Source organism: Triticum urartu, chromosome 1A (genome assembly GCF_056163025.1).
Source record: "Triticum urartu cultivar PI428250 chromosome 1A, HENAU_Tu73, whole genome shotgun sequence".
In the NCBI taxonomy this organism is placed as follows: Eukaryota; Viridiplantae; Streptophyta; class Magnoliopsida; order Poales; family Poaceae; genus Triticum; species Triticum urartu.
Genome location: NC_141873.1, coordinates 421,592,990 through 421,617,791, shown reverse-complemented (window position 1 = coordinate 421,617,791; position 24,802 = coordinate 421,592,990). Strand labels below are relative to the sequence as shown.

At 43.1% G+C, this 24,802-nt stretch overlaps 2 protein-coding genes and 1 long non-coding RNA gene across 6 annotated transcripts; 1 reads left to right on the top strand and 2 right to left on the bottom strand.

Moving 5' to 3' along the window:
• The first annotated feature begins 1,683 nt into the window (after positions 1 to 1,683).
• LOC125534906 (26S proteasome non-ATPase regulatory subunit 14 homolog) lies at positions 1,684 to 4,406 on the top strand. Its single transcript, XM_087523508.1, has 6 exons — positions 1,684 to 1,784; positions 1,891 to 2,107; positions 2,514 to 2,595; positions 3,329 to 3,505; positions 3,595 to 3,762; positions 3,855 to 4,406. Exons 2-6 carry the CDS (start codon positions 1,947 to 1,949, stop codon positions 4,044 to 4,046), a joined length of 780 nt encoding a protein of 259 aa, XP_087379634.1. The 5' UTR covers positions 1,684 to 1,784; positions 1,891 to 1,946; the 3' UTR covers positions 4,047 to 4,406.
• Positions 4,407 to 6,790: 2,384 nt separating this feature from the next.
• LOC125534899 (uncharacterized) lies at positions 6,791 to 9,158 on the bottom strand. Its single transcript, XR_007294547.2, has 3 exons — positions 9,013 to 9,158; positions 8,087 to 8,189; positions 6,791 to 6,965 (listed from the first exon to the last, which is right to left on the bottom strand). It is a non-coding gene; the product is annotated as an uncharacterized LOC125534899 (long non-coding RNA).
• A 6,216-nt stretch (positions 9,159 to 15,374) lies between these two features.
• LOC125515293 (uncharacterized) lies at positions 15,375 to 18,303 on the bottom strand. 4 transcript variants are annotated; one of them, XM_048680749.2, is made up of 4 exons: positions 18,154 to 18,303; positions 17,966 to 18,080; positions 15,942 to 16,036; positions 15,375 to 15,824 (listed from the first exon to the last, which is right to left on the bottom strand). In XM_048680749.2, the coding sequence occupies exons 3-4, from the start codon at positions 15,986 to 15,988 to the stop codon at positions 15,632 to 15,634; spliced, it is 240 nt and encodes a 79-aa protein (XP_048536706.1). In that variant the 5' UTR covers positions 15,989 to 16,036; positions 17,966 to 18,080; positions 18,154 to 18,303; the 3' UTR covers positions 15,375 to 15,631. The 4 variants fall into 4 exon arrangements, with proteins under 4 accessions (XP_048536706.1, XP_048536699.1, XP_048536713.1 ...); XM_048680742.2 differs by having other exon boundaries at positions 15,942 to 16,021; XM_048680756.2 differs by having other exon boundaries at positions 17,966 to 18,070.
• Positions 18,304 to 24,802: the final 6,499 nt, after the last annotated feature.

The window sequence follows — 24,802 nt, the reverse complement described above, 5'->3', positions numbered from 1 at the left end:
AATAAACGGTGTGTTGATGATGAACTCCTTGCTCTTGTGCTTCAAATGATAGTCTTCCCAACACTCAACTCTCTCTCACAGATTTGGCTATGTTGGAAGAAGAATTTGAGAGGAAAGCAATTTGGGGAAGGCTAGAAATCAAGGTTCAAATGGTAGGAATGGAATCTCTTGATCTCAACACATAAGTAGGTGGTTCTCTCTCAGAAAATGAATGGTGAAAGTGTAGGCACGTTTTGATGGCTCTCATCCATGAGGAAGAAGGGGTGGAGGGGTATATATAGCCTCCATGCAAAATTCAACCGTTACACACTTTTGACCCATCTCAGTGGCACTGATCTGTACAAAAATATGAACATTAGTAATCTTGGTGGGATCGACTGGAACAACTTGGTGGGACCGATGTGCTAGGGCTTAGGGAAAACCTCATCTTGGTGGGACTGAAGTGAAGCAATAAGGCAATAGAGAATCAGTCAAGCCAACTCGGTGGGACCGAAGTGAATGCAACAAGTCACAGAGCGTTGACAAGGCCATCTTGGTGCGACCGAGATCCGTATCAGTAAGACCGAATTAACAGTGGCTAAGTCCAGATGAACTCGGTGGCTCCGGATGGCTGGAAATTAGGGTTTAGGACATATGTGAATAGAGAAAGTGGCTGGGGTTTTTGAAGCAACATCGCTAAGCATTTGAGCAACAAGATCATTAAGCAACGTCCCATCCCCTTTAATAGTATTGGCTTTCCTATGGACTCAATGTGATCTTGGATCACTTAAACAAAAATGTAGAGTCTTGAGCTTTTGCCAATCCTTGTCCTTAGCATTTTGAAGGGGATTCCACATCATCTTGTCATTGCCACGTCACTGTTGAACTTATCTGGAATATACTAGATAAAACTATTAGTCCAATAAGAGATATGTTGACATTAATTACCAAAATCACCCAGAGAGCACTTGTGCTTTCAGTACACGTGAATTAGGTTTTTGATACATGATGAATAATTTTCAAATACATGATGTACAATTCTTTTAACGTGTTTGAACATTCTTTTAATACATGGTCAACCTTTTCTTAAATACATGTTGAAATATACTTTTAATGGTAATAGACATTTTTCTCAACTACGTGAACAATTTTTTACATTTGTATATAATGTTTTTGTGAATATTACAAACAATTTTTTTTGAAACGTGAGGATGTTACATTTTTTTACATTTGTATATAATGTTTTTGTGAATATTACAAACATTTTTTTTGAAATGTGAGGATGTTTCTTCAAAATATAGCATATATTTTCTGAATGGTACAAACCATTTTTGTATACTACGTATAACATTTTTTTACATTGTATACACATTTTTTTAAAAAAAATTGTATTTTTTGAAACACAGTCACATTTTTTTATGGTCATGAACATTTTGTTTGAAAGCTACCAACATTTTATTTTAAATTGTGCTAACCTTTTCTTGTTACTATTTACAAAAATCGAATTCAGATTTTTATTTTAAGCAAATTTATTTATAAAATATATTTATTTAAAATGTAAACAAAAATAAGAAAGAAATTATCCTGACGCCAGCACGATGTCAGCGTGACGACCCGCGTTCCTACTAGGCTGGCCCAGTACTGTGTAGCGGGCTGGCGGGCTGCCTCGCTATAAGCGAGACATAAGCGCGCCCTGTGCAAACGCGGCGAGAAGCAAAATGGAGCGGCTGCAGAGAATCTTCAGCGGCGCCACCGGGATGGGGCAGCCGGAGAGCGACTCGCCGCTGCTCGACTCCTCCGAGCAGGTCTACATCTCCTCCCTCGCTCTCCTGAAGATGCTCAAGCACGGTCAGTCGGTAACCCTAACCCTAGTCACCCCACCCCTCTCCACCCCCGGATTTGGCAAGCCAGGCTAGCGCCCGCCATGGTTCGAGATCGGTCTCACGCGCTGCTGCATCGGCGTGCCCATGGAGGTGATGGGCCTGATGCTGGGCGAGTTCGTCGACGACTACACGGTCAGGGTGGTGGATGTCTTCGCCATGCCGCAGAGCGGGACCGGGGTCAGCGTCGAGGCCGTCGACCACGTCTTCCAGACCAACATGCTCGACATGCTCAAGCAGACCGGGAGGTACGCGATGCTTGATAAGCGATAGTAACTTGGTTCATACCTCTCCTGATTGTAGTATTCCTTCAGTCTGTTCTATGCTTAATTGTGGACACCAAAACTTCTGCTAGTGTTAGAATTCAGTTAGTCATGGCTTGCTCTGTTACATTTCGTTTCAAGAAAATCAAGTTCTAGATTTTATTCTTTTCAAAATTTACAGGTTCCTAAATGTACATAATCACCCCTCATGCAGCGCAGGATACATATCTAGATTTCTTTATGCTTACTGCCAGCCAATTGTTTTATTAATTATATTGGCCGTGGCTTTAATATATGTTTTTCTTTGGTGAATGTTTGATGATGAAGCGTGATCTTTACTCAGTTATTTTGTACGCAAACAATTCTATTAATACATATGTTGCTTTTACAGACCTGAAATGGTGGTAGGGTGGTACCACTCGCATCCTGGATTTGGTTGCTGGCTTTCAGGAGTTGACATCAATACTCAGCAGGTCTATGCAAATGCCAGATATTTTTTGGTGTTCCTTTGTTGCATTGTAGAATCGTTGTTTGACAAACATATACCAACTGATTTTATTTTTGCCACAGTTCCATTGTGCCGCTTTGTAATTCACTAATCCATGCTCATATATCGTTTTTTACGGCATGCTCACATATCGTTTACGGTTCTCCATTTCATCGTAAAAACTATCTTTTTAAACTTTTTTTGGCAAAAAGATGCGCTGGTTGTTCTGCAGTCCCACTGTACTGTATGCCAACTCATAAAAATATATGTAATAAAAATTTAATAAACATGCATATAACAATCTAATCTGTTTAAGTGAAAGGATTAAAAGATAGCATATACTTTGTTTCAGTTGTCATATGTTTGCTGCCTAGGTACAAGTATCTCTGTGGTAGTCAACCCTGCCACAGAGGCTAGTCTAATGAGCTTCACATTTGTGTGTCTTCCCAAGTCCAAACTCTGAAGCGACTTGAGTTGAATTGTATACATCTGATCTTGAATAGAATAGGAAAAGGGAAAATGTCCCATCATAAGAGGCGGTGATAAATAAGTTCGCAACGAGCCTCAAAGCCTAATTTATTTCAAATTAAAAAAAAAAACTGCTCTGATTTTACTCTTGTTTTTCCACAAAGGGCGAAATTTACTCTTATGTAAATATTTCTGCTGAATTGACTTGACTATGCTTGTGAGATGTAACATCTTAAAACTTGGACGTGCAGAGTTTTGAAGCTTTAAACCCCAGGGCAGTTGCTGTTGTGATAGATCCCATCCAGAGTGTCAAGGGGAAGGTAGTCATCGATGCATTCCGTCTCATTAACCCTCAGACCATGATGCTTGGCCAGGAGCCAAGGCAGACAACATCCAATGTTGGGCACCTAAACAAACCATCTATTCAGGTAAGTATTAGTGTACTACATAGTGCTGATCCTTCTGAACTCGTCTTTATAATTTATCATAAATGTTTGTGTTATCTCTGTGTTGCCAGGCACTTATTCACGGGCTGAACAGGCACTACTACTCCATTGCAATCAATTACCGGAAAAATGAGCTTGAGGAGAAGATGCTGCTGAACTTACACAAAAAGAAATGGACTGATGGGTTGATTTTAAAGAAATTCGACACCCACTCAAAGACCAACGAGGAGACTGTTCAGGTGTGTAGCATTCTACTTCCTACCTGCGCTCAGAAGAACAGTTTAGTTGAAGCTGCAATGTGGTTTGTTAATATTTGTGTTACCATGTGCAGGAAATGCTGAGTCTGGCCATCAAATACAACAAGGCAGTGCAAGAGGAGGATGAGCTGCCGCCTGAGAAACTAGCGATAGCAAATGTCGGGCGGCAGGATGCAAAGAAGCACTTGGAGGAGCATGTCTCGAATTTGATGTCATCGAACATAGTACAGACCCTAGGGACCATGCTTGACACAGTGGTCTTTTAGTCTGCTACTACTGGTTGTTCCAACTCTATACACAGAACTGTGTTATTTTTGTTGGTCACAGCCTGTCATAATGCAGTAAGGCAGTGCAAGAGGTTAGGGTTTTTTGTGGACGAGACTTGCCTCCGGCGTGTGCCCATCCGTGCTCCCGCGTACGCGTACGTGGCTTGATTTGATTGGAACAAAATAAGGTCCGGCCCCATCCCCTTAAAATTAGGGGGGAGATGATTAGATTAGAAAGAAAAGAGAAAAAAAGACAACCGTAGGATAAAGTGGGAGCACGGATGGGAGCATGGGGAGGGAGCAGGCAAGCCGGTTCCGTTTTTTGTCTGAAATGCAGGCACTACCATTGGATGTTATCTGTGTTGGGAGCCACTGTTAATCTGTGTTGGGAGGGAGCAGGCACTGCCATTGGACCATGCGACGCGGCTATCTGTTAATCTACTGTTACTATCTCCCCTGCAAAAAAGAATCAAACGGTTTTCTTGTTCAGGCTATGCATGTTGTTGTGAGAGCTTTCTGCCAGTTGCTCATTCTTGTTCTAATATACACGCTGTCGGTTTGATGCACTGTGGTAATAAAGGGAATCTGCCTGACCAAAATATTATGGCATGAACAAAGCATATAGATAATTTTTTTTGTTAGAATTCAGCGCAAACCATCACTTTGTGGGGTTAGAGCATCTACAGCCTCGCGCCTCAAACTCCCCTCCGGGAGGATGCCGGGGTCACTGACCGGTCAAAAAAACCAACCCGACCCATGCAGCGGCCTCAAGTCGGTCTCGAATGCTCGGGCTGAACGGCGCCCCTCATATTCAATCTAAATGTAGGGCGGATATGAGGCGGCCCGGGCGTGTCTGCCACATTGGATCTGACAGCTTGACCCCCGCAAAAAGTGAACCAAATCCCCCTCTAACCTATCCTTTTTCACTTGCTCCTCCGCGTCGGATCTCTGCTAGCTCCGTCGCCACCATTGCATCCGACTGCACCTTGCCCTTTATGTTCAACACATTGTGATTCAAAAAGAGCCGGACAGCCATCGATGTTCCCTTTGTGAAGAGAGAAGATTAATACTGACAGTCCATATCTTTCACAAAGAGTATAATGATGACCGAAACTTATCACTTCTGAACAACACGGCTATTTAAGTTGGTCGCCTCGCTACTCACGCAACGAGGTAGGACTAAACCCCAAACCCCGCTGGCCCAACATAGATGTTAAATCTTAACTACGAGAAATTTATTTGGCGTTTATAACAACCCCGCCGGCCCAACACGGTCTAAACATCCAAAATAATTGACACGCATGTGTTTGCATGTATTTGGTGTTTGAAAATAGTGATTGCAAATGGCAAATTTTGAGGCCCGCGCGCTCACGGATGTTTAGGGTCCAAATTAACAGGTTGTGGCGGTAAATGCTCTTAGGAGAAGGAAAATAAATGCAATTTTCCCCCTTTGCTACTTCCGGTGGCGCAAACCGTTTGTGTGGATGTTTAGGGTACAAGTGAACCAAGTCTGTTTGCCTGGCCGAATGAATTGTAAGAGTAGAAGACTAAATTTTGGCCTACACTTCAGTGACATGGTCCAATGGCAGTGTGAAATGTAGAAGCAGAAGCGTAATGAGCAAACATGAGTTTAGATATATACTTCCTTCGTTCCAAAATAAGTGTTTTGATTTTAAAACAATTTTATACCAACATTAACACATTTATTTTGAGACGGAGAAAGTATATTGTTAGTAAATAATATACTACTACAAAAAAACGCTAGAAGGAGGGCTCGGTCCTGCGATAATGGTCCTGTGATAATGTCTAATGCAAAAGTAATGAGCAGACATCTGTTTATATATTGAGAAAATTGTAAAAAGCACAAAAAAAAACCCTACAAATTGGCCTACACTTCAGTGGCATGGTCCTGCGATAATGTCTAACTAGATCGGAAGCGCGCCTTGGCGCGCGTTGCCCGCCTGAGCACCATGACCCAGCGTGTACAGATCTTGTACATTCAAGGAAAATCACAGCATTCTTTCAGTACTAAGGAGCTTAGTATAGAGCGCAAACAGTAGAGATATACCAAAAGCATGGTAATCTGAGTATACTAAGTCAAAAGGATAATTAATTTGCAAGCACATGACAAAATTTGTTCCAAAAAGCCAGTGCCAGATAGGACAAATTGTTTGCATCAAGTTTAGTAGAAAGCAAAACGATTCAAGATACCAAAGCCTGAATGTTAATCTCCAAATTCCAGAACCATACATCATCGACAACATAATATAATTAAAATAGGAGAACTTAACATATATGCCATTTCATTATTTATAAGACATAAACAGAAAAAATAGTCTCATATTAAAACTATCAGTAGCATGACAAAATAAAAGGAGATTTATGTACATATCAGAACTAAGACTCTAAATCCCATGTCTCAGTCATGAAATATATTCTTTATCAGATTTGAAGTACCATAATGGGCTAATAATCACGGTCAATGTAGTACATCATGCCTTTCTTTTTCTTCATATATGAACTGGACTTCTCTATTAAATACTCAAATTTCATATCAACGTCTCAGTCGTGAAAAATATTCTTTATCAGTTCTCATCGAAACCATTCCATTAGTAATTCGATGCAACAATTTTCTCTTCACTTTGTCACATTAATGAAGTACTAAAACTCTTGTACATATGTAAGGCTAACTTGCAACGACCAGGACTGCAAGCCAAATGGCAGGCTGGCTGGAGACCCCATCCGGTTCCGGCAGCAAGCTGCAAGTCAATACAATGGGAGGAGCAGAGAGAGAGAGAGGGAGAGATGTGAACCTGGAGCGGCGTGAGTAAACGGGGGCGCCCCTCACTAAACTTTCACATATTGATTAGGTCTGGAAAAGATTTTAGAACATAGATGCAATCCGACAGAGTATATGTCCTGGCAAGAAGAGAGAAGGAGGTGGAGCACCACATTACATAATTTATTAGACTAAAGAGCAATATACAATATCACAATAATTTGAAGGAGTAATTGCATGCCTAATCATGATCTCAAGAGATGTGACTCTGTACATGTATTTCTTTGATCATTTTTCATTTGAATAACCACGACCTTAAAACTACAATAGTTTGGTTTGATTATAATCAAATAAATCAACCAGCTATGCAAGAACAATAGTTATCTACAGATAGTCACCTCACGTGAGTCATAAATTTCAGGATAGGTACTTACTATATTTTCTAAGATTGGCATGCATCTTGTTAGAACCAAGGAATACATATATACGCCAGCAGCTAGTGCTCCCAGGCGACTGAAATATGCTTATGCAACATCATAAATATCTAAATATATACGTTACTGAATATATACGATGGATTTACTCTAGTTGTCGTGGTAAAAAGTTTTAAACCTGACTTATATTCTACAAAAAATGCATACCCGATGTGACCCAATGTGTTGTTGGAAATACAATTTTTTAATAAATCATTTGACATCTCTGACCTCTATGCTCTAGCCATGATTACTATGTAATTACTAAGTTCTTAACTTTCTCTTCATTTATAATTAGAACATGGCATTACTTTGATATATCCCCACCTTGACACGGAGATCCTAAAAAAATCAGGCACATAAGCTTAAAAACAAAACAGTGGTGATTACCTTGAGAAAAGACTAATTTGACCCTTGTATCAATCAATAAACCAAATTCTACTCTAGATGGCCACATATTGCCCATTCATAATTTTTATAAGGTGTATTGACCCGGTAACCGACTTTTAGTTATATTAGGTACCGAGCATTGGTCGATGCAACATCAAAGAGCAAAATTGGTTCCTTAAAGAAAATTCACATGGAGAAAGCAAGGAATTTAAACCATGCTGCCAAGGTAAAGCATCCGACAACGCAGAAGGGACAACATAATCCAGAACAACAATTGTAAGCCATATTTTTTAATACAGTTGAGCCCAGAAGGGCTATTAAGCTAAGCTAGAAATAGTAGTCAGAAGTATAGAGCAAAAACATTAAAGACTACTAAAACCAAGGTATAGTCAACCTACGGGATAATTGATCTCAAGTTGGGTGTTCAGGAACTGATTTGCATCAGGATGTGTGCCGCCTGTCCAGGAAGTGATTTACATCAGAAAGCGCAACGCGTAGTGCCTGTGTAAGGCAATGGTCAAGCGTCTCTCATAGAAGGAGCTGGTTCAACAGAATGCATCAAAATACAGTGCATAGTAAAATATTTATAATAATAGTGGTTAAGTAAAAAAGCATCAAGATTTGACAGGATAACTGATTTGCACCAAAATTCATTACATTCCAAGAGAATGGCACAGTGGTAGCCCAGGATAATCGATTTGCATAACGATTCGGTACAAAGCAAGATTTACAATATACTAAAAGCACGGCATAATGATAACACAGGATAACCAATCTATTTGATTCTATTATGGTATAGTAATATATTTTATAGTAGACCACATATAGAGAGAGCTTTGATTGAACGCCTTGTCATGTGACTCGCTCAAGCGTGGCGATGTAACGACCTGTTCAACACTGACTGCTAAATTTTTAGTAAAATCACATAGTGCTAAAACAGTATCTAAATCGACAGGCAAACCATGGACCAGGCGTGGAAGTGCAGTGAAGTTATACAAATCCATGTTGATATTAAGGCTCTGGCTTTGATCCATGTAGCAGCCACGATCGACAGCCATGTCAACAACAATTTTCTGGTTGATCTCCCAGACAGTTCTAGTTCAATGATGTAGAAAAATTTAGACACATCTGTAAATTGACACCTTGTTGAAACTAAAGCGAGGGGTGGTCATATTTCCCGCATCTGGGATCTCGGTGATCTTTTGGACAGAGCCATCTTTCTAGATAACATTATTTTTCAAGACAATAGAGCATATATAAATTTCAGCGATCTTTCAATGCGTTTCAAAGGATGTGAAGAAAAATTGCAGAGTAGGGGGCTCACCTGCTGTTGTAGGCCTTGCTTGGAGGTGCCGGAAGACAGACGGGCTGTGTTGGCCATCAGATCCGGCGCACGCGCGAGCTCAACGGGAGCAGCGGTGCGAGAGCTTCGATGTTGCGGCAGCTCACCTCTTCTTCGTCCATTTTGTGCCGGCGGCCATGCTTTTTCTGGAGACTAATCATGTGGAACTTAGAGAATAATAAATTATGAACAGACATCTTCAGAGACTAACCTTGGGTCTAGCTGCTTGTCGACAGAAGGATCACAGGAGGTGACTTTGTTAGAAGATGTGCCGACAACCTGCATACAATGATTTACAGAGAAGGGGATGAGTAAGGTTTGTTTGCTCAGGACTGTGCATCAACCAATCACCTAAAGTAATTTCAATAAATAAAAATTTACATATCGACCAAGATAGGAAGCGCGCCCTGGCGCGCGTTGCCCGGCCAAGGCATGATCCAAAATAGTATAGTAGCTCAAAGCTCGACGCATCAAGTTTAAAAAAAAGAAATAGAACAAAACCTACAATTATAGCAAGTTATTTATACAGAAAGCAACACACCCCACAGGTCTTTCATAATAATTAGATCAATTCATTTGTACATAATGAGACTGGAGGCTGAGTAATGTATAAACAACCGAAAGCCCTTTTGTGCAGCTTCAGTTGCAATAACAATAAACAGTTTTAATGGCACATAGAGTACAGACTACATAGTCTGTTTCCTAGCAAGATACCCTGTCCTGAAACAACTTCTGTCTGTTTATCATCAATGGGAGGAGCACACACAGAGAAGAGAAGGAGGAGGTGTTTTGTCACCAGATGATCCTTTTCGTCGGAGACAAAGATGAGGAACTGTGCTTGTTGCCGGCGTCATCCGTCCCGCTGCAGCTGCCATCACCACTCCAACCTGGACATGGCTGCACGCATGACAACATGACAAGTCAAGAAAAGGCGGCATCTCCCAAACAAAAAGGATGCATGGGAAGGAGGGGCTCACCTCGGCTTGATACCAGACCGGGGTCCCCTTGCTCCTCCTACAACGCACAACACGTTGGACAGGGACAGAGGTTGCACAAATACTTTGCCCTGTATCTTATATGAACAACATTATAGGTACAGTCATCGTAAAATGTGATACTTAAAAAACATTATAGCTATGAACAACATCCTTGAAAAAGTAGAGCTACACTCAAAACATAATCATGTTACATTGGTTAGCTGCTTGCATATGAAATAAGAAATGTCGGGGAGACTGTAGATAATGTCTAATGGAGAACCCAATCATACTGGTCACTCCAAATCCACAACTTGAGAAAATGTATGGAAATGCAGATATCCGTAAGAATAGAAAGCTTGAAAGGCCTTTAGAAACTGAATACAACTATAGAAGTAAGAAAAAACAATTGTAACTTCAACAGGGTGCATATATCCATCTTTACCTTCTTTTCGAGACATTCAAGCATCAAAGTGGAATTGAACCGTCAACTGATCAAATAATCGAGATGATTAAATAAATAAGCATCTACTGATAAGATGCACAAACGAGGAGTGGAACAGTAGGAAACTTCTTGCAGACTACAATAAAGCTCAAGGTACATAACTAAACATCCATGCACGGTTAGTTATGAACAACCACTTCTGAGTTACCAACGAATAATTAACTATGTAAAACAGATTTTGGACTATCCAGTGGACTACTAAAAGAATGAAACATCATCTTTCATCCAAAAAAACATCTAAATTCTGAACGACAATCATTAAGCAGGTAGAAAATTTTTATGAAGGGCAAATAACTATAGAAACACAGATGTGCACATTCTATCCATTGTTATATGTCGAAGAAAATAGTAGTACATACCACTGAAGGCAAATCAACTTTTAAAAAGGTGATGATATTCATACAGCAGTCTGTATAGGTTCTATTCATCGGTGGACAATGCAATGTGATAAAACCAGAAAATTTCATGTAAAATGGGCTTGCATATGGTTTAAAGTAACTATTGTTTGGTATTGCGGGGAGGTTTAAAGTTACTACTTCAACATATATACCAATGGTAGATCTGTTTACACAAAAATTTCCTAGATGCAACGGCCAAGTAAAACAAAATGTGATAAGAAGTTTAAGGATGAGACATATCATGCATATGAGTCATCAAAAGGGAAAGCAACCATGAGAACAATTAGAATAGTCATAAGCAGATATATTGCCATCATGGAGAAGTTGTAAGGTCACAAAACATGCAGACTGGAAGAACAGAAGAACGCATTTTGTAATGATAGATAAATGTAAACTCACTCACAGTTAGTGAAGACAATATCAAATGAATTAAACCTCCAGTCAAGTGTCCAATGTATGCAGTCCTTTCTGCAAAAAGATACCGATGCGTAAACAACTTTCATATGATATAAAATAACAAGGGACAAAATTAATGAGATGATATTATTAAGTTCCACTGAAAATGAGAAGGGCAGGAAGCGTACAAATTGACAGGTTACCAACAAAGTAAAACATAGCACTAATGTTTTAGATTAAGTACAAGATCAGAACTTCACCATATGAAAAATGCCAACACTATGTCGTATACTAAATTTTCTTTCCTTCCTATATTACATGGTGTTGCTATGTATTTGGTCCACCAGAAAAGTTGGATACACTGAGGCAAACAGTAAACCAAATGCTGCACTTGGGTAAAAGCTTGTCCAAAACATTACAAAGTGGTCTTAAGTTTCAAGAAGCAATGTCATCATATAAATCAGAGCAAACATTAGCATACTTTGTTTCTTTGTTATTGACTTTTTGCACAACCATACACTTGATTCTTGTTTTTTTTTCTGGATGTGACTTCCCCTTGGAATCCAATGCACAAGACACTTGCATCCATTCTTGTGATAGAAACAAAATGTATCTTAGTCTTTCTCTGTTAAGCTAAACAAAAAGCTCTTTTATTTTATTTCTGCTCTATTTTGCAAAAAGCTTCATATACGTATAAATACAATCTACAGAATCACATATACTATGAATTTCTCACGATTCAACAGTTTGGTATTTTTAGAGTGTATCTGCAATCTATCAGGGCCTTGTATCACGTTAGAGCTAAGACGTGTGTTGTTGACCCGAAGCCATGACCCCTAACTCCAGCCTAGTCATATTGCATAAGGGAGAGGCGAATTGTACCTGTAAGGAACTCGAGTCCAGCTCGCCGTTCGACATGTACCGGACGCCAAAGTCTGTTAACAGTAATTCTCTCGTCACACTCTCAATCAGTTTGGTTTCATGCCTGGGAGGTCGACCACGGAAGCCATTTTCTTGGTACGACAACTTATGGAGAGATATAGGGAGCAAAAGAAGGACTTGCATATGGTGTTCATTGACTTGGAGAAGGCCTATGATAAGATACCGCGAAATGTCATGTGGTGGGCCTTGGAGAAACACAAAGTCCCAGCAAAGTACATTACCCTCATCAAGGACATGTACGATAATGTTGTGACAAGTGTTCGAACAAGTGATGTCGACACCGATGACTTCCCGATTAAGATAGGACTGCATTAGGGGTCAGCTTTGAGTCCTTATCTTTTTGCATTGGTGATGGATGAGGTCACAAGGGATATACAAGGAGATATCCCATGGTGTATGCTCTTTGCGGATGATGTGGTGCTAGTTGACGATAGTCGGACGGGGGTAAATAGGAAGTTAGAGTTATGGAGACAAACCTTGTAATCGAAAGGGTTTAGGCTTAGTAGAACTAAAACCGAGTACATGATGTGCGGTTTCAGTACTACTAGGTGCGAGGAGGAGGAGGTTAGCCTTGATGGCCAGGTGGTACCTCGGAAGGACACCTTTCGGTATTTGGGGTCAATGTTGCAGGAGGATGGGGGTATTGATGAAGATGTGAACCATCGAATCAAAGCCGGATGGATGAAGTGGCGCCAAGCTTCTGGCATTCTCTGTGACAAGAGAGTGCCACAAAAGCTAAAAGGCAAGTTCTACAGGACGGCGGTTCGACCCGCAATGTTGTATGGCGCGGAGTGTTGGCCGACTAAAAGGCGACATGTTCAACAGTTAGGTGTGGCGGAGATGCGTATGTTGAGATGGATGTGTGGCCACACGAGGAAGGATCGAGTCTGGAATGATGATATACGAGATAGAGTTGGGGTAGCACCAATTGAGGAGAAGCTTGTCCAACATCGTCTGAGATGGTTTGGGCATATTCAGCGCAGGCCTCCAGAAGCTCCAGTGCATAGCGGACGGCTAAAGCGTGCGGAGAATGTCAAGAGAGGGCGGGGTAGACCGAATTTGACATGGGAGGAGTTCGTTAAGAGAGACCTGAAGGATTGGAGTATCACCAAAGAGCTAGCTATGGACAGGGGTGCGTGGAAGCTTGCTATCCATGTGCCAGAGCCATGAGTTGGATGCGAGATCTTATGGGTTTCACCTCTAGCCTACCCCAACTTGTTTGGGACTAAAGGCTTTGTTGTTGTTGTTATTGTTGTTTGTTGCAAAAAGCGAGATGCAGTGTAGGGGTGTGGTATATATGTACTCACGTAGAAGGCGACGACGACGCCGGTGGCGTAGTCAGAGGGCAGCTTGATGCTGGCCCTGAAGAAGCCGTGGAGCTACACGCCATGCGATGCAAACCTGGAGCCTGAATATACACCCAAAAAAAGCAAACAGAGGCAGGCGCGATGAGGAACAGAAGGCGGCGACAAGAGTGGGAGGATGGATCGATGGATGGAACACAACAGGGCGCGTACATGTCCTCTCGTCGAGGGAGATATGAACTCGCTGGCCGCCGCCATGGAGCCTCAGGTTGTAGTCCCCGCTGACCCTGCGAGATCGATCGAAGGTGGCTCACCTTGGGTCGTCTTCTTCCTGGAGGAGAACGAACGCAAGGACGACAGTCTGGTGCTCTCTCTGTGTGGTCGAACAGGAGGTGTCGACGGCCGGCGGCGGATGGCGGCTCGACCTCCCCTGATCATCCTCCTCCTTCCCGCCGCACTCCTGCTCCTCCTGCGGCTGGTATTGATCCTCGCCGTCGACGGTGGCCGCGCCGGCTTGGAAGAAGGGGGGTCGGGGCCGGGATGGCGTGGAGCGGCTCGAATCAGACCGGCGAGAGGTTGCTGACGAAGTAACGGGCCACGGTGGAGAAGGAGGGGCTGTGGAGATTGGAACGGCGATCGCCGGCGCCGGCGGCGGGCTAGGGATGAACGGGGAGGATAGGGGAGATGGGATCGGCGGTGAGAGCGAGGGACGGAGGGAGGCGGCTGCGGGAGGAGTGAAAATGAGCGAGGGAAGAGGAGGCGGCGGCTAGGTTTTAGCACGGAGGCCGCTGTTTATTTATAATCGTATGTGGAATGACCAAAATATCCTCGGGAGGATCTAGGAATTACGCGCGGTGGCAGCCTGGGGCGCACACTGTTTGGATCCACAGTGTCGCTCTTTATCCGACGGCCGGCGTCTCTCCATCTCTAGATCGGACGGCCCAAAAGGCATCAACCACCAGATCGGACGGTCAGGAATCGCTAAACTCTGAGGAGGCTGGGGTGCTCCCAGTATGTATCTTACGCGATGCAAAAGTAATGAGCAGACATCTGTTTAGATATAAAAAAAGTGGAGCCGCTATAAGGAGGCAGTGACAATGTGCAATGCAATAGCGAAAACGTAATGAGCAAACACGTGTTTATATATTGAGAATATTGAAAAAAGTCCAAAAAACGCTAGGAGGAGGCAGTGGCAATGCTAAAGCGAGAACGTCATGACATGTGTTTAGATATTACAAAAATGGAGTCGGTATAAGGAGGCAGTGGCAATGTGTAATGCAAAAGTGAAAACGTAATGAGCAAACACGTGTTTATATTTTGAGAAAATTGAAAAAAACATAAAGAAATAGATGAAGTTATTCCAGCTTCTGTGGCAATAAGCATCGTGCAATATATGAATACCAAAAAATAGATGAAGTTGCTTCCCAACAGTTCATTTTGATACAGAAACGTAGAACTAAAATACAAGATCTTAGATACAAACTTCAAGCTAAGCTACTCTTGTTTTTGGCAAAATTCAAGCTAGGCACTATGTTATGTTTTTTTTAAACTTGTGCTATAATGAGAATGAAATGGGTTGATGAGAGATACAAACAAAACAAAAACTAAGGGGAAAGCTCGTGAAATTGCTTTATTCTCTACATCGCAATTTTTTTTATTCTCTTGTGGCAAAACAGCAAACTTGATTAAAAAAAAAAGAATTCAACAGTGATAGAAACAGGTTCAAACGGTTCCCTGACACACTAAACCACCTTCTGTTACAGAGATGTTTGGCAATTGGTAACCCTTTGCAAACAAATCATACATCCGACTCGAGGCAACTCCATTTAATCCACAGTGCCACAAAGCACACTTTGATTGAGGAGATATTTTTTAGAACATCAAACTTTAGAAGAACAATTTCAGAAACTCGAGCAGAGTGTACACTTTTGCCGATAATAGATCATCGAGGAGGTGTATCATGATCAATTGCATTTGTTCACTGACAGAGAGAACACATTAACTACACCAAGACGAACAGTTGCAACCACGGCACACTTTTATTTTCAGTATTGGTGCTGCACCAAGTCATGACGTAGAGCGCTACTTCGATTTATGAAAAGAACCAGTGCCAACATTTCTCTCCAGAGCACTGTTCCTTCGCCATTTCTCAACGGCACTCCTTACAGTGACTTGCGCCTCGCGGATCTCTGCATCAGTGAACTTATGCTCCACAATTCCTATTGGACCTGGCTGCAGAACATTGATTACAGTCTCGACATCTCGCTCCACCTGCCTGTGTGTCATAGTCAAGAAAGCAAATTAAAGTAGATATCCTTTCCACCATAATAGTGGAAATATTTATGATATAGCACAGGCTTGCTCAAATTTTAAAGGTGAGATGTGCGAGTACCTAACAAATTGGGGCAACCTTTGAGGTAGCAGCCTCAGGAAAGACATCACGCCGATCCTTGCCTTGATTCAGATTGTTTCCTGTAATAGAAAAGACTACAGTTCAGAATTAGGGCGCAATCAATTATTCAATAACGATCTGCTATTGTACCCTAATTATCTGTCCACTAGCAAAGGAAAAACAACAAAGAGAAAAAGATTATTGCGCTACACAAAAGGCATCTGAAGCTTGTAACAAGCTTGATAGTTCATAGTCAAATGGCAGTTGCATTAAGAAGTCCTCACCACACAAAAAGGCAACAAAACGAGCAGCTGAAAACTATACTCAGGATTCTTGCAAACAAACAAGCTGGGAACAAAACTAGCAGCTGAAAACTATACTCAGGATTCTTGCAAACAAGCTGGGAATGAATACTTGCTCACATGCTTGTAATAATAACAAAGCCTATAACTTCAAAGGAATTTTGTTTGACACAATGAGAGTAAATTATCACTGAGGCAGGGCACTAAACCAAGGTCACAAGTTATGAAACCTTACGGGCAGAAAGTAACCTTATGTTCAACGAGGATACAGAGTCTCTGTACCTCAGATTACAAGTTTACAACTCCTGGAGCCAACAAAGAAACTCGGAAAATAGCTGGAATGGTCGTTGTGAATTGGGCTTACAAGCATGTGATAGGATGCTCATGATTGACTTCTAGAGTTCTAGTACAGGACTACACATGTAACATGTTAGACACAAACTAGTAGAAAAACCTGGGTGCCAGTTACCAGATGATCCTACTCCCTTAGGCCTCCTTTGGTTTAGAGGAATCTTGTAGGAATTTCATAGGGTAGGATTTCTATAGAAAAATTTCCTTAAGAGCCCTTTGGTTCGTAGGAATGGAATCCTATTCCTATGGAGGAATTCTTCCTATCCTCCACATTTCATAGGAAAATAAACATTAGCCTAGACTCAATGGAAAAAATCCTATGATGTGAATCAAAGGGCATTTCCTTCCCTATTCCTACTCATAGGATTTGAGATACATGTCATCTCATTTCCTATGACTTTCCTATTCCTACGATTTTCCTACCCTATGAACCAAGGGAGGCCTTAATCTGGACTATAACAAACAATCAAATTAGAGCTGCAATAGCAAAAAAAAAAGTACATGAAACCGCAGAGAATATGAATCATATAACCAACAAAGTGCTATAGCAGTATAACCCAAGATTATCACAAAAATTATCAAACTATCAACCTCTACCAATACAGTTGAGGGCATTCAAGTATAACTAATCTTGAGTATTACATAATATTTGGCAGGACTACAAGAAAATTAAAAAAAATCCTGAGCCAACACTCAGGTAAGTAAGGTGCTGAGCTTGGTGCTGAAGTATCGTTGTGCATGGTACTGTGCTACATTACACGGAGGCGATTATACAAGCACGAAGAAATTGAATATCCTGAACTGTAACCAAAATGCCCCGCAACGATGAACGGTCTATCCAGAACTTTATGTTACTCCCTCCGTCCCATAATATAAGATCTTATTACATCCAATATACTCACATATTGGGTGTAATAAGAACTTGTTGTATTATGGCACGGAGGGAGTACCATCTAAATAATGCTCCGTTGCCAAGGACAGAACTAGATCAACGGGGTCTAGGCCAAGATCCTGGAGGAGAAAGGATTAGCAGAACAAGGTCAAAAGGTTTGTCCTCAGGCATATGTCAACTACAAGGATTATTTGCAAGTTACAATAGGTGTTTGATCCGATTCTACCACACGCTTATGGAACAGATTAAAGTTTTCATCTCAGCTGAAAAGCACTAGGATAGGTAACCGTGAATGAATCACAGAAGCCATGGAATATTAAAAGGCGCTGTCACGCTGCATCCCATGCCACGGCGCTCACCGCACCTCCGCCCCGCAACGCCGCTCGCCCCCACCACCTGCCCCTCAATTTAAACTTTTCCCACCACAAGAACAAGCTCCACGTTTCATCAGAGGAAGCAAGGGGGGTAGGGGGTGTTACCTGCGGCGTTTTCTGTGTCGACAGCTGAAGGGCGGGATGGCGCCGCCGCCGCGCCTGGGTGAAGACCGAGATGCGGAGAGGAGAAGGGTGAAGCCGAACCCTAGGCTGCGAAGACCTATGGTTTAAGATATTGAACCGGTCAAGAGTTCACAAGGAGGAAGAGAATTGAATTAGAATGTGGAACTCACCTCGCCGCGGGCACTGCCTTGGTCGCCGGCCGCCGGGTCGCTGGGCGGGAGGAACAGAGGCAGGCGGCGCTCCGGTCGAACAGACTGGAGCAGGCTCTGTGCGTGTCCAACGAGTCGATTGAAGAGACGTTTCTCCACCGGCAGGGCAGATTTTTTTTGCTGGAGTAAAACGTAAATGATTTTAATTTAAAAAACGTACTAAATGATTTTTTTGCGAAATAAATTCTTGTACTACTCTCGAAGTTTAAAGTTTTCTTTAAATGCTCAAAGTTTAAAATTGAGTTAAATGCACTGGAGGTTTTGTTTCATCGGATGTCACTTTAGTCCTAATTATTTCAGAACGCACCTTTAGGTCCTAATTCTTTAGTAAGTGGTTCACCCGAAGTCTTTTTTTCACGAGGGCTCGCTGACCTGCCCGCATGGCACGTTGACTCATGCCACATCAACAGAGGGCCAAAAAGCCCGATGAGAAAATATATTGGATGTCCTAAAAGTTTCTAGACAGTGTCATTTTAGTCCTACTTCTTTTAAAATGCATGTTTATGTCCTAATTCTATAGTAAATGGTTCATCGAAGGTCCTTTTTTGCATGATCGTTCGCTGGCTTGCTTGGTTGCACGTAGACCCACAGCACGCCGACTTAGGGTCAATAGCAGATGAGGAACATTGCAAAAAAAAAAAACTAATCTTTTCGTTGATATCATCCTGTAGCTATGTGATTTCCCCCGCTCTGCCACAATCACTAGTTGTAGGCATTGATTTAGTTCTTTGCATTGTTTCTTTAAGTTTCTCAAACCTCTTGCTCTGATTTGAGGTTGGGCGGTAGAAGCTTGTGGAGGAGGCATTGCCGCCGATGATGCTGCAATGCTCCTTTTCGTCACCCACTTCCCTGGCAAGGAGCTTCCTGCCCCAGCCATGGCGACAGTGAGCGTAGTAGAGAGTCAGAGAGAGAGGGCTGGGGAATGTCAGGAGGGGGGGTTCACAAGTGGTTTTCTGTAAAAAAAAAGAGCAACCGCAGCTGCCTCTAAGTTGACATGGCATGGGTCAACGCGTCACGCAAGCAGATTAGCGAATGATCGTGCAAAAAAGGACCTTCGATGAACCATTTACTATAGAATTAGGATCTAAACATGCATTTTGAAAGAAGTAGGACTAAAGTGACACTGCCCAGAAACTTTTAGGACCTCCAGTATATTTTTCTCGCCTGGCGGTTGGGCCTCAATCGACGTGGCGTGGGTCAATGTGCCACGCGGGCAGGTCAGTGAGCGTTCCTAAAAAAAAGATCTCGGGTGAACCACTTACTAAATGATTAGGACATAAATGTGCATTTTGGAAGAATTAAGACAAAAGTGACACCCCCACAAAACTTTTAGGACCTCAGTGCATTTAACTCTTTAAAATTTAACAATATACAAAACCTCCTCTAGACAAGAACCAAGTTGAAGAGTTGTTTAGCCATGGGACCTACCAAAGTTGGCCATAAAGTGGCTAGCACTAAGTAATACAAGAATTTCGTTCCCACGCACTATCATTTATCTCCTTGACCATAAAAGCATGTTTTGATTTGTTGCTATCCCCACTCTTCATCGTCACCACCACTTCTAGATGAAAGTGCGTTATATCGACTAGAGGGGGGGTGAATAGGCGATTTTTATGAAAGTCTTTAAAACGTGGAAGTTATGAAGACAAACGATAGAAATAAACCTATTACCCTGTAGCGGAAGGTAGACTACACTAGGCAAGCCATAGTCAAGTATTCAATAGAGTGAAAGCACAATGACTAATAGCAGCAATATAGTAAGGATCAGGTAGGAAGATATTGTGAAGCCACACAGAACACGCAGTCACTCAGTGAAGACAAAAGATAGTGCGAACATACAATGACTTCACAAGGAGTAACAATAAGTAAAGGTAAGGGAAGATGAAACCAATGACTCGCTGAAGACAATGATTTGTTGGACCAGTTCCAGTTGCTGTGACAACTGTACGTCTGGTTAGGGCGGCTAGGTATTTAAACCTTAGGACACACAGTCCCGGACACCCAGTCCTGAAAACGCAGCTCAGGACACCCAGTCCTCACCGTATTCCCCTTGAGCTAAGGTCACACAGACCTCACCCAATCACTCTGGTAAGTCTTCAAGGTAGACTCCCAAACCTTCACAGACTTCGTTCACCGGCAATCCACAGTGTCTCTTGGATGCTCAGAACGCGACGCCTAATCGGTTGGAGGATGCACAGTCCACAAGTGTAATAAGTCTTCAGATCACACAGACAAGAAGACTTAAGTGATGCCTAATTCTCTTTGGCTCTGGGTGGTTAGGGCTTTATCCTCGCAAGGAATTCTCTCTCAAAGGCTTCGAGGTGGGTTGCTCTCAAACGACAAAAGCCGTACTCTGAATCTGAGCAGCCAACCGTTTATGGTTGTAGGGGGTGGGCTACTTATAGCCACTTGGCAACCCGACCTGATTTGTCCGAAATGACCCTGGGTCACTAAGGAACTGACACGTGTTCCAACGGTCAGATTTCAAACTCACACGACAACTTTACTTGGGCTGCAAGCAAAGCTGACTTGTCCGACTCTGGACAAGATTCGCTCTCATAGTCTTCACTCGAAGACATAGGTTTTGGTTAGGCATCACTTCAGTCATTCTGACTGGTTCTCTTGAACCCCACTTAACAGTACGGTGGTTCCTATGACTCAACACAGAAGAAAAAGAACCACGAAAGATCTAAGTCTTTGAGCTCCATAGGCTTCATGTGGTGTCTTCTCTTGTCATAGTCTTCAATGTGAATATCTTCATATACCACCTTTGACTTCAATGTCTTCTTACATTTTTAGGGGTCATCTCTGGTAGGAAAACCGAATCAATGAGGGACTTCTACCTGTGTTATCCTGCAATTCTCACAAACACATTAGTCCCTCAACTAGGTTTGTCATCAATACTCCAAAACCAACTAGGGATGGCACTAGATGCACTTACAATCTCCCCCTTTTTGGTGATTGATGACAAACTAGTTGAAGTTTTCAACGGGGAATATAATCTGTGAAATTGTAAAGGATAAGGGATTGTTTTCATAAGTTGCAAGGGCTCCCCCTGAAGATGTGCATATAACTAATTTGCTTTTGGAATGCAAATGCACATGGCAGGTTGTACTTGTGGAGATCCACTTCAACTTATGATGACAATCCACTATGCATGTGAAAGTATATGAAGATAATGACATGCATAATGGAAAATGGATGTCTGCAGAATGATCTAAATGCGGAATTTATCGTCGCACATGCGGAATTTATCATCGCAACACAAGGTGGCAGATAAGTAGCAGACGACCATCAAGTTTAAGTGTTACAACTCAAAAAACCAAATGTAGCAAAACGAGAGTTGTAAGCACGAAGCAAAATATAAAGCACCTGCCCATATGGACCCGCTTGAAGACTATCAACCTCATATGCTTCTCCCCCTTTTGTCAGTAAGGACCAAAAAGGTTTGAAGACATAGAGCATCTAGTCGTTCCCATGAGGAGTAGGTGAAGCAGCAGGGTCATTGGTGATGTTTGGCGGTGCTGAAAAGCTTGGAGCAGAGTCGAAGCGTGCTGAAGGAGGTGGCGGTGAAGTAGCATCGTCTTCATCCTCGATCACTCTAGCAGTCACAGTTGCAGCAGAGGAAGAGAACTCAGAGTCTTCAAGGGATGGAGTTCGTCGCAGCACTGCCCTTCGAGGAGGTGTGGAGTCAAACTTGAATCGCTCAGTGAAGCCATCCTCTTGAAGATCATCTTCAGAACACATCAGCGTTAGCCCTTTCCATGTGCGGCGAGAGGTTTCATGGGCAACAAAAGCATTCTTGGTGGCAAGATTGCGAATGCGATTAACATCCACCAAGAGGCTTTGCATCTGACGCTTCAGCCAGTCATGATGCCTATCCTGTTTCTGATGAAGAGCAACAAGAAGCTCTCGGTCATTGAGAACACGAGTGCGCTTCTTGGGTCGTGGAGCAGTTGTACTGTCAGTGGCTTCAGTGAGAGCAGGATGTGGTGCACGTGTAGTGCCAGCCAAAGGATACACACGAGCGACTGCTTTAACTCCTTCAATGTTCTGAGAAAAACTCTGATGCTCTGCATTCTGAAGACTTAGGGGTTCCTTGGCAGGCTCAGGATAGATGGCTTCAATCGACATATCCACATCAGGCAGAAAAATCCGATGATTGCGAGCATATGGCTGATATGAGATAGTGGAGTGAAGTTTGATCAGCCGCATGACCCATGGGGCATAGAACTTCAAGCCAAACAGATCAGAGCCTGATGCAGCAAGTTGGCGAATGAAGAAGTCCTGTGCATTGAAGCATTTTCCATGAAGAATATAGAAGACCAAAGTCTTCATTGCACCTTCAAGCTTGGCATGTGGAGAGTGTCCTTTGATTGGCCAGAGAGTTCGCCTTATGATGTGATAAATGGTTCTTGGCAGATACTCAAGGTCTTCAATGAAGAACTCCGTGGGATAAGCAGCATCTTGGGGAAATGGCTTCATCATACTGAGCATCTGACTCATATTAGGTTCAGTCTTCTAAAAGATGCTCTCAATAGCTTCACTATGAAGCTGACAGCCATGCTCGTAGACATCGCCAGGAGTGGGCAAACCAGTGAGCTCAATGATGTCAAAGGCTTTGGCTTCGTGATGAACGTTTCCTGTCATCCACTCCAGGACCCAAGTCTTCGGATCTCTGCTATACCCGCGGATGTGAAGTGTGGCATAGAATTGGAGCAGCAACTCTTCATTCCAATGCTCTTGGTCAGTGATGAACGACAGCAATCCAACTTCTTTGAAGCAGTCCAGAGTTTCTTCCAGACAGGGCAGACCAGCTATAGCTTCAATGTCAAGACGCTTATGGGGGAAGATGCGACCTTGATTGTATAGAATGCAGGAGTAATAGCTTCGCTGCGGATAGCTCCAGAACCGATCAGATGATATCCTTTCCCTTGAGTAGGGGTTCCTGGAGCTATTGAAGAATGTGTTGTCTACTCTAAAGCCATTGATATTGAAGGAGCCAGGTGCTGATGCAGGACCTGGGAACCTTGGCAATCTTGGGATTGGCTTCTGTACCTGAGGCCTGTGCTCAACATGATAGTCGAACTGGGGACCGGCAGCAGGTGCAGGAACAGAAGCAGTGGGATCAGTGGCTTCGCTGACTTCTGATGCTTTTGTTGGGGAGGGCTCCACATTAGTTTCAGCCATGACAGCGTCAGTGGCTTCATTGGTGGTGGTGGTGGCAGCCTCAAGATGTTCAACCTCCACTTGATGAGCTGGAGGGTCGGTCACAGTCACGTTCTCCTTGAGAACAGCTTCTTGGTGAGACGGGGGTGTAGCAGCGCTTGGGGTTTCTTCTTCATCGGCTGATGCAGCCGGAATGTCTTCAACAGATTCAGCTTCAGACGCAGAGACTGGAGGCCTTGGTCCTTTGCGAAGCCTGCGCAACGCAGGCGACGCCTGTGTAGTTGGAGTTGGCTGGGCCTCAAAGTCTTCTTCCTCTTGTGGGCAATCAGCCCATAAAGCATCCTGAGCGATTGGCGTTTGAGGACGCCCAATGCTGATGAGTTCGTTGTGCTCGAGCTGAGGAAGGACTGCGCCATCTTCTACATGGTCATGGTGATCAATGTCTTCAGCAGCGATGAGATCAGCTGCTGGAAAGTCTTCAGCTGCATGAGCCTCTATGAAAGCAGGCTCATGGATTGTCAGTTGGCGTTCAGCGTCAGGACGAACCATGGAAATGGGTTCAACTATCAAAGGCTCTGTGAGAGCAGCCCGATCTTTCTTGGTCTTCCTCTTCTTCTTGGAGGGGGCAATAGGAGAGGCTTCAGGATGTTTCCTCTTCCTGGCTTCAGCCTCAGCAGTCCTCGTTTTCTTGAGCTCTGAAGCGGTTGACCGGCTTTTTGGCTTCGAGCCAGTTATTCTAATTGGGAAGACAATGGGATCTGCTTCCTGCCTTGGTGCGTCAGGTTCAGCCGTAGCGGGCTTCTTCATCTTCTTTGCAGCCATCCTGGGGTCGATGCTAGGACGCCCAAGGGCCTTGCGCTTCTCAGCCTCATTGTAGGCTTGCACACATCTGTCAGCCAGAACCTTCATGCGCTCACGAGAACCTTGAGCTTCTGCATGTTTCTTGAGAAAGGCTTCCTTGAGCTCGTGCAGCATAATCTTGAAGTTCTTCACCTCTTGCACGCTGAGCTTGGCCATATGCTTCTTGAACTGAGCCTTTTCATAGTCAATCTTTTGCTTCAGTTCAACAATGCGCTGGGCGATAGCTAACTCTGAAGCAATGGCGCCATGGAAGGCGACACTGAGGCCAATGGGTAGCTGCAGATCTTCGAAGCTGATGTTTGGCGTGTCAAACCACTCATCAATGAAGTTGTGGATGATTGTCACATCAAAGAGAGGCAGATCATTGAAGATTTCTGCTTCTTCTTTGCTCTTGATGAGTTGCTCAAGAGCGTCATCTGCAAGATCTTCATCACTTGACAGATCAATGGCATCATTGCGCAGAATGGCAGCAGCTGTTAGCTCTTGGCCGGTGTGTGGCAGAGGCATCTTGACCTTCTGGGGCTTGGAGATGCGTGATAAATCTTCGGACTGCACACTGTCTTCAGGAGGTGCAGTTGCC

Excerpts from the sequence above, each read along its gene's own strand:
- LOC125534906 (XM_087523508.1), top strand. The coding sequence starts at position 1,947 with ATGGAGGTGATGGGCCTGATGCTGGGCGAGTTCGTCGACGACTACACG. Across the intron at positions 2,596-3,328 it reads TTGACATCAATACTCAGCAG|AGTTTTGAAGCTTTAAACCC; the intron begins GTCTATGCAAAT and ends TTGGACGTGCAG. Across the intron at positions 3,506-3,594 it reads TAAACAAACCATCTATTCAG|GCACTTATTCACGGGCTGAA; the intron begins GTAAGTATTAGT and ends CTGTGTTGCCAG.
- LOC125515293 (XM_048680749.2), bottom strand. The coding sequence starts at position 15,988 with ATGTCTTTCCTGAGGCTGCTACCTCAAAGGTTGCCCCAATTTGTTAG. Across the intron at positions 15,825-15,941 it reads AGGTTGCCCCAATTTGTTAG|GCAGGTGGAGCGAGATGTCG; the intron begins GTACTCGCACAT and ends TATGACACACAG.